General features: G+C 38.3%; 1 protein-coding gene across 10 annotated transcripts in view; it reads right to left on the reverse strand.

The window, feature by feature from the left end:
• Positions 1-16,247, reverse strand: part of GTDC1 (glycosyltransferase like domain containing 1) — a 284,555-nt gene that overhangs the window by 184,534 nt on the left and 83,774 nt on the right. For all 10 annotated transcript variants that reach the window (XR_008840915.1, XR_008840914.1, XM_056495914.1 and 7 more), the window contains one exon: positions 13,734-13,907. Coding sequence is in view for 8 of the 10 variants with exons in the window: in XM_056495914.1 (XP_056351889.1) it covers positions 13,734-13,907 (174 nt within the window). In the remaining 2 variants the exon portion in view is untranslated. The remainder of the gene's footprint in view (positions 1-13,733; positions 13,908-16,247) is intronic.

The raw sequence follows: 16,247 nt of genomic DNA on the forward strand, positions 1-16,247 counted from the left end.
CATAATGCAAGTCAAAGCACAAAAATACTGAGAATATTTTGGGCACTTTACCCCAGTTAAATAAAAACACAATCAGCACTGGTCAGAGCAATTCCTGTTCCAGATTAATGGGCAAAACTTGGGATACCACAGACAGAAAAAACTTCAAATCTAAAAAGTTTATGGAAGCCTTTGCAGGTATTCCAATACCTTTAAAATATCTCAGAACCTAAAATAATTTCAACTAAGTTGAATAAAAAATAAGGCAGAAAATCTAAAGTCATCTGATGGTATTTAGATTTCTCATGGGAGAACAACCTTGCAGAAATAGGTGCTATATTTTAATGAATAAAGGACTTAGCTAAGCATTTGAAGGTTCACACCCTCTTCTAAGCCTTTTCCAATATTAAGAATATTTCAACATGTTTGTTATTATTTATGATATAGGGGGGAAGCTTAAGTGCTTCTATCCACCTTCACTGGAGAACCTGCTGAGTGGGGGTGAAAAGTCCAACAATTCTCATCTACAACTGGCTGTGGAAACTGGCACATTTTAAACACTTCCCAGGCTACCCAAACTCGATGGATATTTTAATATAACTTAAAGCCAGTCTAAAATTTGAACCTATTTCACAGCATAAGACTATGTCTTAAAGCTTTTAATATAAAAATTGAAGTATAATTCAAAAAAAATTTAATTACAGGAAGGTAGGTGAAGATTTTCAGTTTTGTATTCCTATTACTAGAATTCAAAGCAACATAAATAATCCAGACTTTACAATCTGAAGTGAGATTATTTCTCCTGCAGTACATATCCTCCTCCAGAAGGTAAGTCCCATTTCCTAAGGACCAGTCAAATATGATTAAACATAATTGCAATAAAGCAAATTTATCATTCACATCTCAAGGAAGCCAGCATAAGAATGTAAGAAATTAAACCAGAGCATTTTCAGAAAGAAAAGTGGTGGAATAAACAGCAATTGAGCAACCTGGTCCAGTGGCAGGTATCACTGCCCATGGCAGGGGATGAAATGAGACTATCTTTTAAGTGCCTTTCAACCCAAACCATTCTGTGATTCTATCAACTCACCCTATAAAAGCAAGATACCTTGAGGAGAACAAAGTTCTACCTGTGAAAAAGACTCTTTCCTATTAAAATTAGCAAAGTAACCACCCACATGTATGTGACACATAAAGAGATGAGAAATTACTGGTGTAGAAGGTGGTAAAACATGAATAAAAAATGGCACAGGTTGTTGAGGCCAAAATTCAGTTATTTTCCAAAGGTTCCTTTGGAACTGGAGTGGGAAACCTGAAAGGCAGCTCAACAGATAGAGAATATGAAATAGAGAAACCAGTCCATTAAATATCTGGACTCCTAACTCCAAGACAGTTTCTAGCAGTGATTAATGTTAGACAAGGTGGATTGGTTTGACAGGAGGCTCTGAATAGTTTCACACTACAAGACTGAAGGCCTCAGCTACTCTTCTTGGAGTGAAATAATGCCAATAGCACACATCATCCAGCAGCTGCTTTTCAATGGAGGAACTCAGGACTGTGTGTATGTGGGGTGAACACATTCAACAACCTCTGGCAAAGAAGATTCATCAAATCAGCCACTTATTTTTTCCTTCTCCTTGTATCTGCTTCCAGAACCTTCCTCCTCTCTTTATTACAGCTACATTACCCCAACTTCAGGCATCTCTATTGCTGAACTGGAATGATGCTGACACACCAAACTTGTTTAGTGGTTGCCCACAGCTGTTCAGGAGGATGAAATGCACATCCTCCCCAGTCATTTTGTTTGAGTATCTCCACTTACTCAACAACTGCTCTGTGCATACTTTGATTTTCTACATGAACAGGAATATAATTCCAATTCAAAAAAGTTTAAAAGAAAAAAAAAGTAAATACCAGAGCCTGGACCTCTGAAGACACTGAAGTGCTAAAGCCAAATTTCATATATGCAAACAAAGCATCTTCATCACTGTGAGGCATCCTCCTAGTTAGCATTCACTTTAGGAATTCCAAGTTAACAAATGCTCTCCATCTTTTCCTCAAGGAAAATCCATTTGTTTTCTTTATAGTAGGTCTTTTAAAAGGGAGTCATAACTGATGGATTACAACATGTTTCTACCTTTTCAATCTGAATTTCATAAGAATAAAATAAACCACAAATGAAAGTGCTTGTACCAGGCACGTTGAACCTTTCTTCTTCTATTAGCATATCAGTCTGCAATCATAACTAGATCAATAGCAAAGATATCTGCTTAAAAGAGCACCATGCTTTCTTTTGTCAGAAATTCATTACTTTTTATTAGGGTCATTGCTTGAAAACTTCAAAACACCATATGGACCTAATTGTGGTTTATTTTGGCAAAAAGGAAGACACTGTAGAACAATTGAGGCATTACATTCTACAATTCCATTACTTTCATCCCTCTCCGTTTTATTACTGTGTCATTAAAGGCAACTTGAGTGAGCGAAGAATTATAGTGTCATGTGTACGGGCTAGTAGATTAATAACAAAACACACTCAAGTTTAAAGGTATCTAACAGCTGTTTTCATTATTTTGTGTAAATACGCTTGAAGCATATCTATCTGATTAGTGGATAGAGTGCTCTTCTCTGTCACATGCCATGGGCACTGCTATGTGCAAGTAATCAAAGTGCTCAGAAAATGAGTTTACATTGTTCACTGCTGAAATACACAAATGTCAGAAAGTGACTGCGCATCAAAGCTTAGGCAAATCAGCTGCTGCAAACAAACAGACTCCAATGCACATCACAGCTTTAAACATTCCTCTGCAGCACAATGACTGAACAGGACTTATTGCCAGCCCAAATGAAGTGATGCTTGTGGAATAATAAGTTGCCAACATATAGATGTGCTGACAAGTCCAGCTCCGGGTACCACTGAAAAGAGCTAAGCTGCTTCCAGAACCAGAGATATACTGGTTCACTACCACAAATATATCCTGGTATCAGGCAACTTTATGGATCTCACACAAAGTCTCACTTACAAACAAAAAAAGAAGATTTTTTACCTTTTAATATTTCTAATTTTATTTTTTTTTAATTTTTCATTGCAAACTTATTTACTGGGAACCCTGTCAACTGATCCCTCCATTTATTGGCAACAAAAAGACAACAGTTTAGGCATGCAAAAAGGGTCAAATCCTCCCTTTTCCATATATAGTCACATCATTCAAGATGGTTAACTCAAACTCAGATGGCAGATAACACAAGTGAACTCTGAATCCAAGAGATGTGTGATGAAGTTTGAGGAAGGACAGATAAAATTTCAGTCACTGAAAGGAATTACTGCATAAAAAGCTCTTCTTTCTGTCCTCTGTTTGCTTCTAGCACAGATTGAGGCAGTTTTAGCATTAAAACTGCTCTACACAAGGATGAAAGTGAAAGAGCCTACAGATTCATCAAAATAAGAAAGTTAAAATAAACTCATTCTGACTCCAATGAGCTCAATGGAATAATTTTATCCAAATGCTTCAGAGAGCACAAGTAAACTGAGGCAGAATGGAAAAGGATGGTTAGAGAGTCACAAGACTCAAACATTTTGCCTGAAGATGTTTTTTTTTGAGGCACATCTCACCTAATGCTTTCCCAAATGCCTGTGGTTGTCAATCCTTTGGCACTGCTTCTACTTGTCTTCTGAGGGATGCCCAGGCTTCCAAAAAACAACATCCATGAACTTGTTGACATCCCATCCCATGAAGAGTTCCAGACCAGGCTGGATGGGGCTTGGAGCAACCTGGTCTAGTGGAAGATGTCCCTGCCCATAGCAGGAGGGTCAGAACCAGATGGTCTTTAGAGCCTTTTTCAATCCAAACTATTCCAGGATTTTATGATTCTACGAGTAATGCCTCAAAAAATCTCTTGTTGCAAAGGCAAAGAAGAGGAGGGACAAGAAGCACTGGCCATGATGTGGTTTTTCTTCAAAAGCACTAAAATATCCAGATGAATCCAGTACAGTCAGGCAAAAACATTGCCCTCACTTTTTTCTCTTCCCACAATGGTCATTATGAATCCAACTACTAAAAATTCAGCCCATCCCAAATGCAGTCAGAGGCTGGACAGATGAGCTGGACATACCTTGCAGGACACTGCTCATTTATGAAACACATGATTAATGATCTACAACATAAACTGTGCAGAACACAGAACAAAATGTGCTGTTGTGTCTTGTACCAATGCTGGAAACTCAGGATCTCCTTCACAGACCAGTTCAGGTCTCCAGACCGAAGTCCCCAAGTGACCAACTCATCATCCATCTTTTTCACCTTCATTTTGGGGATATCATCACAGAAAACAACTGCAGCTGCCTGGCACTACTCCTATATTGTTTCCAACATTCTATGAATTTATCAAACTTGAATTTCAATAGTGTTTCAACAGTCATTTCACAACTAAATGTGTCTCTGGAAAATAAAAATCAAACCAAGCAACCACCCTCCACACCCATTTTTCCACTTCCAGTCTCAGTCATTTAATAATGACCAATTTATACCTAGTGGATGTTGTAAGGATTATCCTGAAACTTAAATAATTCCTCCTCTTTCATGGCATTTATCCTCTGACTGTATTTATAAAGATTAACATATATCCCCTTCTCAACCTTTATTTTGCTAGGACAAGTGAACCATACTCTTTTAATCTGCTCTCATAATACAGATTCTCCTAATCATCCTAGCAGCAATTCTCTACACCTGTTTCACAGTTTAAATTAATCTTTCTTGAGTGTGGGTGACCAGAACAACATACATTTTTTTTCAATGCTTTACACAGACCCATCAATCTGTACATATAAAATATCTTTTCTATGGTGTATGACATTCAAATATACTTTTTAAAACAAAATATATATATATTTGGCATGCTGAAGCTATTTAGCTACACTAAATGTCAGCACATTTGTGGCAATACCTGCACAGCTGCATAGACTGGTTACCTTTTAGCACATAAAAAAAAAAAAAAAAAAAAAAAAAAAGGGGAGGAAGGAAGATCTGCCTGTTTCTCTATTTAACACCTGTGAGAACCATCAGCTGCAGATGGAAAAAGCTTAAGAATCCAAAGGAGAACATGGCTGTCAACAGCTTGGGGGTTTTTTGAGTGGCAAAGTCATAGAACTGAAGATGTAATCCTGTTGCAGAGCATTCATGATGAGTATTCTGCCATGGAGAGGGGAACATACCTAAAGCCAAACCCATCCCAGAGAAATTAAATCTGAGGCTCTTTAACCTCTGTAGAACAGGCTCCTTCCAACCCAAACCATTCTCAGATAAGAGGCTGGGAGAACAGTCCTGGACTTGGATCTCCCACAGCTCTTCCACAAAGCATCCCTATGACTTGGTGTTTGTAAGCCCAGAACTGATGAAGCCTCATTACCATTTAGAGATGCATCTTTTCCACAGGAAAGCAGAACAACCTCCTACCTTAAAAGCACTTCTGGCACATTTACGTTGGGATTCTCATATTTTTAAATGTATGCTATCTGAATTATTTAAAGGGAAGAAGAGGAGGATTATTTCATCTGGGAGTCACAATTGAGCAGGGGGAATGTCCAAAATATAAAATATTAAGTATTTGCAAATGCAAAAGAAAAAAAAAGAAAATAAAACAAAAAAACATACACACAAAAACCCCTAACTAGATTAAAACACTCTTTGCACAACAAAGAAATTATCTGTGATTTGGCAAAATTAAAAATCATTTAACTTCATCCCATTTGGTTATGTATAAATAAAACATCTGCATTAAGTTGTTCTTATGTGCTACATAAAGGTCATCTCCGTAGGACTGGAGATCTATGCTTCAAGTTTCCTCTTCAATATGTGATTTTATGTATTCCAGCATGCAATTTCCTTCTCTTATTCTGTATTCCCTAAAATTCCTATAGAACATCTTCATATCTTCCCCACTGACACTTCCATCTGACAGTACCTCTGACTGTAACCGGAATGGGTTGTCTGCAATCTTGCACACAACAGTGCTTGAAGCAGATCCAACACACATAAAGTTTCACATTTAATAACAATTTGCAAGGCAATCTATTCCACCACTCTTTTAAAAGGTGCTGCTTGTTTGGGTTTTCGTTGGTTTAGCTTTTTTTTCCCCAAACTAATACTGCATTCAAGATGAAATGTGGCTTTTTCTAAAGGTACTGCCATTCCCCTACAACTGGGAACAGAGGTTCTTTCATCCTTTCAAAACTGATTTCTGATATTTTGTATTCTCAGAGAAGAATATCTAAAAACTTAGATTTACTTTCCTATTCTTTATATATTTTCTGCAATTTTTAGCACATAACCTCTTTTCTTTTATAGTGTATTGTAATTACCCAGAAAATTTAAACAATAAGGTTCTGTCATTGCCTCGTGTAGCAACTAAGAAATAAGATGCCCAACATGACTGCCTCTCTCTCTCTTACAATCCTGTAAGCATGAAATCCCTTTAAAGGAAAAAAAAAAAAATCCACCTTCACTTCCATGCAATATTCATGAATTTCATAATAAAAAAATATGAAATTGTTCAAACGTTGAAGGGCAGTATTTTGAAATGCAAAATCCAGCAGGGACAGCCTTGTGTATAAAAACCATCCTTCACACATGCAAATGATTTAAGTTCCTATGGATTGAAAGGGACCTGGACACAGCCAGACCACTCAATACCCAGAGTTGGTTTTGTGCCACATTTTCTACCCTTGTTAACACTGTATTCCCACCAAAAGCCCTCAGTTCCCCCAGTTGCAGGTAAAATGAAGGAATTTAGTACTTTGCAGGTTCCTACCACTAAGCAACAGCCGTTTTCCAGTTTGAATAAAAGAAAAAAAAAAAAAAAACAACAACAAACCCACAGCTTTATTTTAAGTCTGCTGTGACAATTTTAAACAATTAAATTTAAATTTCACTGGTTCTTATGGCAACAATTTGATGCCAACTCTGAAAGTATTTAATGTCTCAACCATCCTGAACAGGAATGATATTCAACCCAACCCCAGCACCCAGGAGAAAGACTCTGTTGTAAAAGGAGAAGAAAAGAAACAGAGAGAGAATTGAGGTAGGAAGGTGAAGAAAGCCCCATCAAGGACTTGCATTTATGATGCTTTAAAAAAGGTAACATAAATTCATATTAAATCGATAAAAACTTTTGCTGGTGTGGAAACTAAAGAAAAAACATACTATTGTTTTAATTCAGAGTAAGCACAGTTGCATGACTGTATTCCAGATGGAATCCCAGAAGACTGAGGAGCACCATCCGTACCAGTTGCTGATGAAGGTGTCATTTTCATCCCTTCTCCCATGACATCCTTCAACTCCAAATGCCCACATTTATTAAAGCAAGGTAGGCTATTCTCTTCCCAAGTTGCAGAGAAATTATTATGCATGGAAGTGCATAATAATCCAGTCCAGTCGTGACTCTACCACTGACTTCCCACATGAATATGCACGAATCAATTAAACCTCTGAATGCATCAATTTCCTCCTCGAGTAGTAATGATAATAATAATAATAGCTGCCCATTGTATAGGGCACTGCATGCAATATTTTTAATGCCTGCTAATGAAATGTGCTATTAATTATTAGTATGTGGTTTGTTTTTTGAAAGCCAAGCACCAGCACGTTTCAACTGTGTATTCAAAGTGACACAACTTGAATATTTCTGAAAAATTGCCTATGGGAAAGTATTATGGAAAATCCTCCTTAAAAAGCAAATGGTATTTAAATCAGTATGAGAACTTGCAGCTTTACCAGCTCTGCTGCAGAGAAATTTGCAGCTAAGGGGTTAATCAGATTAGATGGGAGTGGTTATAGGCTCAGTGCCACAGGTTTTGCCCTTTGTGGCTTCTCACATCCCAGACTTGGAAAATATGAGCTGTGATACTGAGAAAGGTAAGAAGCCAGCACAGCCCCATAGTGATAAATGAGTTTGCATCATCTGTCATTAGAACTTCCTGCCAACAGGGTCATTCCCTATTAAATTACCACTTGTCAATGTTTAAAATACTGATTGATAAATGACTGTGCCAAAACTGATAACACGACAGCTTTTATTTTCTAATATTCTTGGTTACCACATTCTGCTACTTCAAGATACAGATATAGTAGGGTTTTTTGCAAGTACTTTAGTGAAAGACAATTTAATCTAATACAAAACTAACAGGTACTGTATAACGATTGGTCCTGATATACATTACATACTATTCTTCTTGCCAAAATAAACCTACTGGTGATTTAGCGATATGGGGAGATCCAAGTTTCACATTTCATCAAATGCTAGTAATCTGTTTTATCAATATAAACTGCATTTTAATGAAAAAATTCTTTTCTTCAGTACACTTCACTTTTAATTCCCCAGAGTATGATAATTCGTTCACGCTGTAGAACAAGAATGTTTTACAAGACCTTAACTCTCCAGAGAAATTTCTCTGTAAATACAAAAAGCAAGTTTTATGGGAATGTGTTGTATGCAACATGAGCAGTACCCAACATAATAAAAAAGTGGGTTGCACAGAGAATTCTGCTTAAGTATCCTTTTGAGCTATTGTGAGCCTAAATGGTTATTATGATAGCATTTAGAGGAATACCTATACAACAGATAAAAGAGAGTCAGTAAAACTATTTTTGTCCCTGAATAGATAAAAAAGAAATTACTTTTTAGCAAGTTTTGCAGAATGAATACATCCCAGCAGGCTCTTCAGTCAGGCCCTTCTCTAGGAGAGTGTTCTTGCTCTAATGCTGCCGGGGATAAATATTTTGGGGATAAAGCTGGCATGTTCTGCTTGGAAGACAAGGCTGGGGTAACAGCTCTTCCCTGATCCAGAGGGAGAATGGAAGTTCCTACATCACCCAAGACAGCACAGCACGAGTGTGTGGAGGAAGCATGAAAATGAAGGTGTCCTTCACCGAACCACCCAAGCCCTCACTGCAGGTGCAGCTACCTGAGTCAGCACTAATCCCTGAGGGGCAGGAGGAACCACCCCACTACCCACAGCTCCACAATGGAAAGACTCCATTTTATGCCCCTTTTGAGCCCACACTGCCCTTTCCCCCAGCAGGGGCTGTGTCCCAGATCCTGAGAGCATCCCTCGTGCTCGTTGTGTAACTCTCAGCGTGCCAACACCGACCCTCAAATCCCGCTTGCGGCAGGTGAGGAGGAAAGACATTCTGGGGAGCAATTTCCATCCCCCAGCTCTTCAGCAGCAAGCCCCAAGGTAGGAGCAGTCTACTGGCACTTTCTAATTATGCTAATGACCCATAAACTGTGGTGGCAGCGAGGCTGTGCCACTGGAGAGGGCACAGTGCACCACAGAGATGCCCGAGCCACCAAAGGCAGTGGGTACCCCCAGTACCAGAGTCTCTGTCATTAGCACTCCACCTAAGCTAATATATGCTATTTCACTGGAAGGCTAATTAGCCAAAAACTGCTCTTCTAAGCTATCTATGGCTTCCCACATGCAAGACAGCTCACTACAGCTCATGTGGGTACCACTGCTGGGCATCTTTCCCTGCAACGCAGACACGTCCCCAGTGCCTGTCCATAGCTTTGGGCTCCTGTGAATTCAAGTCTCTCCTTGCTCATTGACATCTGCATTTTTCCAGTTAAGTTCAGCCCTGCAAAGCTGATCCAAGTAATGCAATTAATTTATTTATTTTTATTTACTTCCCCAAAATAGGCTCCTCCACACAAGAAGATACTCTCTGTCTTTTAAAAACTTCTGATTTACTCAGGAACTCCCTTGACTGGTGCTTAAATATTCTCTAAATTGGCAAATTCTGCCTCTCTCACACTCTAACTAAAAAAATGTAAGACCAAATGGTTGAGAATGTCCTATTAACTGTACTAAGTTATAAAAGCAAATGAAGAAACAAGTTTAAAATCTTGAATTCTACTTCAAAATGTGTAATTCAGATAGTACAAGCTACTCACTAACCAGTTCTGCTTTAAAAAAGAGCTGTTTTTATTTTCTGCTGTAATCATCATACTCTCATGTTTCTTTTATATTATTCCACCTCAGTCCAATGTGAATTTTGAGCTCTTAGGAACGTTACTTCATTGTTGCTTATAAAAATATCTTCCTTTCCTACTACAGTGTGATAACAACAAAGATATACTACAATCAGAGGAATAGTAATAATAACCAAAATCTAAATTAAAATTTTCATTGGAATGAATTTCAAGCAGTTCCTATTCTGACCCTTTTTTGCAAACTGCCACTGACAATGCGGGCACAGATGGGATGAGAGAACTCCTATAAAATCACAGAATCATGGAATGGTTTGGGCTGGAAAGGAGCTTAAAGATCATCTAGCTCTGCCACAGGCAGAGACACCTTCCACTACACCTGGATAATGCTCCAGTGGATATCCAAATACCAAAAAAGATCTTGCAGAAGTTTTCCAGAGGGCTCTGTTGGCATGTAGAGAAGTACCAAAGACCACATCAGTCAAAAGCAAATTCCTCCCTTGACCATCATTTTACAGTGCAAAAGGGGAAAAAGATTATATCAAAATAGACTCTATTGATCATACACTGGAAAAAAAATGGATTTTATTTATGCTACAATAGAAAATATACTAAAATTTAGTCAATGGCCAGATAAGTGTGAATTACAATGTATTTAACTCTGTGCTATAAACCCCCAGTCTGATACACAGCACACATGGAAGATCAGCCACTGCTCTCAACTCAGTGGGATTTTTTGTCTCAAAGCTTATAAATACTCTGATATTTATTCCCACATCATATACTTCACCAAAATGTACAAAGAGCAGAATTCAAGTCAGAAATCACATGGAGTGGGTATACAGGGAGCAGCCTTGGCACTGCAGGATATATTATGGAAGCCAGTCATTGTCAGAACCAGAAAACAGGAGGATTAGGTCAGTAAATATCTTATTCTGTCAAATCCTCAAATCCTTTCATCTCTTCTCATTGTCAGATAAGGACCACAGTCTGCTGGGTTTGCTCTGGGAACACCAACATGCGTCCTAATGATAAACATTTATTAAAAAAAAGCATCAACAACTTCCCCTCAGAAGTAGAAAAGCAGCAGTTAGAGGCCCATTTGAAATATTTAAATACACATTACAAATTACAGTGGTGCCTTTCAGAGTATCCACAAGTGTTTGCTAGGATATCCTTCATCATTATACCTCCCCTCTTAAGTGATCATTTACTATGCTGCTTGTGCTGTTTGTGTCCATCACCTACAGTAATTACATTAAAAGGTAGATATTTGACAGGATTAACTCCTGTGACATGATCCTTCATTACACTGGTTTTGATCAAGGCTCAGATATATTTTATTTTGCCCTACAACTGTAATATTAATCTAAAATAATCTTAAAAAGCTCCCCATCACATGTGTGAGGATGATTTCTCAGATCACCTCTCTCTCTCCAGTCCAAATATAGATTATATTTCAGACACAAACACACCCTGAGACATTCACACGCAAAATAAAAGAGGTCAAAATAAAAAAAATAAAAAAAAAAAACCCACCCTGGTTATTTTGCCTTCAGAATTTTTAAATATTTTCCCAACATCTCAGCAAAATTATGCATTTTAAAAAGACTGCAGGCACTGAAATGATTGTCAGTCATGCAAATAATCACTTACTTACACTGTATGAGTTTGGTTTGGATAAAGCAAATTACCATTTGAAAATAACTTGAAAAACACTCTGGGCTAAGAGCTTGCCTTATAAATTTTAGCTTGGCCACAATTTTTCTTAACCTTTCTCTCCTCAATCTCCATTCAGTCACTATACTAATACAATCTAAATTAAAAAACCAGCTTTGAATTGCCACAGGTGCATTCAACTTTATGTAAAATATGTAAAGAAATAGCAAATATTAGCTGCAGCTGAAGGTCAAAAACCAAAGAACTTCAGAGCCAGGCAGAAGCAGCCCTTTTTTCAGACTTTTTTTTCCTGTCTTGATATTTGACTTTGTCTAAACACCTCAGATTTTACCTCCAGAATTAGCTGTTGAATAAAATATATATTAGATATAATAGAGCTGAAATTAATCTTTGTTTCTAATCACTCTGCTGTGAAAGTTTTACTGTCACACAGTTGTTTATGAACGTCTTAATTTTGCCCATCACTGTTGAAAAGAGGTTTTTGATATAATTTCAAAAGCAGCGACCACAAGAAAAATGGAAAAGGTGTCCTGCCTTGTGGGATGGGATTTAATATGAGAGCAGGACTCTAAAAGAGTGCACAGTGAGATGTGAGCTCTTCCTACTGTACCAGTTTGGGTAGCAGGCTAATGATTTTACCCAGCTAATCACCTCCTGCTTTGGACAAACGAGCGCTGTGTGTATGATGACTTCAGCCTAATTTGTCAGATCTTGTCTGACCCCATCTGCCAGGGCTGACAAGTCCAAAAGAGCTGATGTAATATACGAGACAGGGTTATCATAACTTCATCTCCAAAACTAGGTCTGGGCCACATGATTCCTAAGGTATGCCAAAACCCCGAGAGCCTCTGGGACTGGCTCCATGTCAAGTATGCTGAGCACCCATAGCATTCCCTGTGCTCAAAAGCTCTGGACTCTAAAAGGGAATAGCAGATCCTCAAAGACATACAGGTACTGAACTATGCTGCCATCCAGGCAGCCAAGTCCCTAAGAAACACTGGAGGATTTGAACCCCCTTGTCAAAAATAGATGCTTAAAAATTTAACTTTAGACATTGATTTCTAAATGATTTGCATCAGTATTTTAGAACACGAAGTCTTCCAAGACACTGAAACCCAAACCTTGCAGTTTGAGTACATCAGTGAGTGCACGACCTCAGCTCCTGCACTAAAAATTTCTCTACCTCAAACTACCACACATGTATATTTAGCCTTTGAAATAACTCTAAGTACAGGCTGGTCAGGGACAAAGATCTCAAGTGTGGCCAGAACTTATTATCAGATCAAAAGGCAGGCTCTTGCAAAGTCACTGCAGTGCTTCCCATCCTTATTTCAGCAAAAAAATGTACCCAGCATGGTGTTGGGTTTAAGAGCATAATCAACTTGCAGAATCACACTCTATTTAGTGCTGGTCCCACTGAAGCTAAGTTCCTGTTCAGTGGGAGGAGAGTCCCTTACAACAGGAAAAACAATTGTGCCAGGTTTAATCAAAAGTGAAAAGGATCCTGTGAATGTTCCCTTTGAGCCACATAACCCGCTGCTAATTTCAAGACGGGCTCTGAAACGAGGGCAATAAAAAACGTCCTTCAGAGTAACCGAGGAGGAGCAAAGAGCAACTCCTGCTGCAGCAAATGCCAACATCTGCAAGTCTGCTCCCTGCCTCAGGAAAGCTTCTGCCTACCTGGAAAGCCATAAAAAGAGGTATAGGGGAGGGAGGAGGGGATAAAATAAGCTGCAGGCTTATCACTTTCACTGTTCTCCAGCATTTCTGTCTCCTCCTTGACCTCCCCTGCACAAATATGCACAGAGCTGAGGAGCAGGCAACCCCTGGAAGGCTGAAACAAGTGGGAAATCACTAAAACAAGTGGGAATCACTCATCCTGAACGATGCAAGTTTGCACGAGAGGCGCTGAGGACAGGCTCGGCTGCCTCAATAGCCTCTGATTATTGAAATACATTTATCAATTAGGGGAGTTTGCATATTATCAAACTCATTCATTAACGATGCTTTAGCTGATTAGTTAGAACGTCACCATAAATACAGAGTTTTGACAGGCTGGAGGCAATTTATGACGTGGAAAATGTACTGACCTGCTCACATCAGGAAACCTGACTGGAAAATAAAGAACTTGGCACTTCGGTCTGATTATTTTTTCCAAATCCTTAGGTCTGTGGTCAGGAATCAGCTTCATAAATTTTCCAATGGATTTAAGAAAGGATTCCATATTAAAAGCAGAGTTGAACACCACAACATCAGCAACCAAACTGTAAAAAGCAGTGAAGAATATTGAACATATTGCTGTCACAAAAGAAACAGAATTATTCTACAGGCAAAGGAAATAGGATACATATCCTCATAAACAAGCTAAAGGTGCAAGTGGATGCTAATTAAAATCAGCCTTTTCATGTGAATTAGGAGTAGCATAAGTACCTTAACCAGAAATGTCTTATTTTCTTTCTATCCATCCTTTAAAAACATGTTTAACCTTTTTCAACTAATAATAAATTACTATTATTAATCTAAAGGAGCATATCCTACTCTAACTGTGGAGTTTTATTCATAAAATGGTAAGTATGGTGTTACTATCATCATCTCTCAGAAGCATTATAAACAGATAAGGCACACTGTAATCTGACTTTTGTAGAATTCAAGTTGGAAGAAAATGAAAATTCCTCAGAAATATTTTTTACTGAAGGACAACTTACCTTAGTTTAACCTACCTTCAACTGACCATGTGTGTCTGGCAGCAGGACACTAAAGAAATGGAATGTTATTTTAACCTATGCAGATGTAATCCTGATTAAGAGTGATCTACTATATTAAAAAAAAAAAAACAAACTACACAGTATACAATATCCCTCCCCATCAAAAAGTTTGAAAAAATTTGGCATATAAACTTAATGCTTTATTTCTACTGCTGTGTTTTAAAATTGAGCAGATCAATAATTTTAAGATGGAGTTCAATGATAATCCAGGTATTATTTCTCCACTTAGAGTCAGTCTGGAGAAAATAAGCAGCTATAAAAAACCTGAAGTTTATCCAGGCAGTGCTGCCAGAACCTGAGCTACATCAACACACACAGCACTAACTGAGGTAAGAAATGCTTTATGGCCAGTTGGTTTTCTCAATATGTTATATATTGTAATACAGACCTACAGGTCAGAAGATACATTGAGGACATGTGTTCATAAGTCACAGGGCTGGTGAAAAGTATATTTGAGGTGAGAGGCTGTCATTCATCCTCTCTGCATCTTTCTCTTGTCTGGTCAAGAGAGAGAACTGACACTGCTCACCAAAGCAGCAGGAGTCAGCAGGAAAAGCAAAGAAACTCCAACATTAGAGAGAAATAATCCTTTTCAAGCTGGCTGCAGGAGTTGAAATGCTTTCTGGCATCTTAGCCTCTTCCCCATATATGGTTTTTAACCTGTTGGAAGCCTCAGTTTTGTACAGAAGTCATCTTTTCTGCACAGATTTACAGATGACACGAGGCAGGAACCCGACACATTTCTTTGCTGCTCTCTGACACACAGCAAAGGCTCCAACAACATCATCTCACCTTCTCTTGTGCATGAACTCTTATCTGCCCTAACTCCTTCCTGCAGGCTCTGCAAATCAGGGGCAAATTAGAAAAACAAACTCCTTAGAAACAACATAATTCTGATTTGTTAATGATCCAAAGCACCAACCTAAAGATTCAAAGTTGGCATTCCTTTGCAGATGACCACTGGAATGTGAAGAATAATGCAGAGAACATGACTTATATTTTCTGTTAAACTGAGGTTTTCAGCAGAACAGAAATGGGAGATGAATAGTATGTAATTACATGAAGATGATACTGGAGGCTGTAGAGCATCTATTGCCCCATCCCTGGAAGTGTCCAAAGCCAGGTTGGATGGGCTTGGAGAAACCTGGTCTAGTGGAAGGTGTCCCTTGTTCCCTCCATGGTAGAGGGTTGGAATGAGATGGGCTTGAGAGTCCCTTCCAACCCAAACCACTCCACAATTCTGATTATGATCTGTAAAAATCATCTTTATTTATCTAATAAGAGAAGATACTTAAAATGCATATTTTGAGGATAACTGTTTGTTAGTTTACAACAGATGTATGAAAAATAACTGCCACAATAAAGCAAAATCTATATACAAAAAATATTCCTTTCCCAGTGCCAGAAAACACTTCTTTTTGTTAGAACATCTGAAAATGGCTGCTACTGTTTTCAAAAGATCTTTAGCTTCACTTTCCCATCTTTACAGCTCAGTAAGTGAAACATGTTGCAAACACTGTGGCAGAGGCAGCTGCAGAATGGCCAGAGCATACACAGATCATTAATTGAGAAATTTCAACATAACTGCCTTAGATTATAAAGATGCAAAAGCTTAACTTGCACCTTAAAAGGCTCAAGCCCGATTCTTAATAATTCTTTCACCAAGAGAGAGGTGAGAGAGATCATGGAAATGAATTTATTTCAGTTTAAAACAAGTGAGTTTTGCTGTTTCACTTAGGTCTGTGCAGTGCCTAACCACAAAGCTTTTCAGTGGTGCTGTTATTAACTTCTTTCATTAACTCAGATTCGAGAAATACATTTGTTTTTAGCAACAATAAA

This window comes from Oenanthe melanoleuca, chromosome 7 (assembly GCF_029582105.1).
Source record: "Oenanthe melanoleuca isolate GR-GAL-2019-014 chromosome 7, OMel1.0, whole genome shotgun sequence".
Classification (NCBI taxonomy): domain Eukaryota; kingdom Metazoa; phylum Chordata; class Aves; order Passeriformes; family Muscicapidae; genus Oenanthe; species Oenanthe melanoleuca.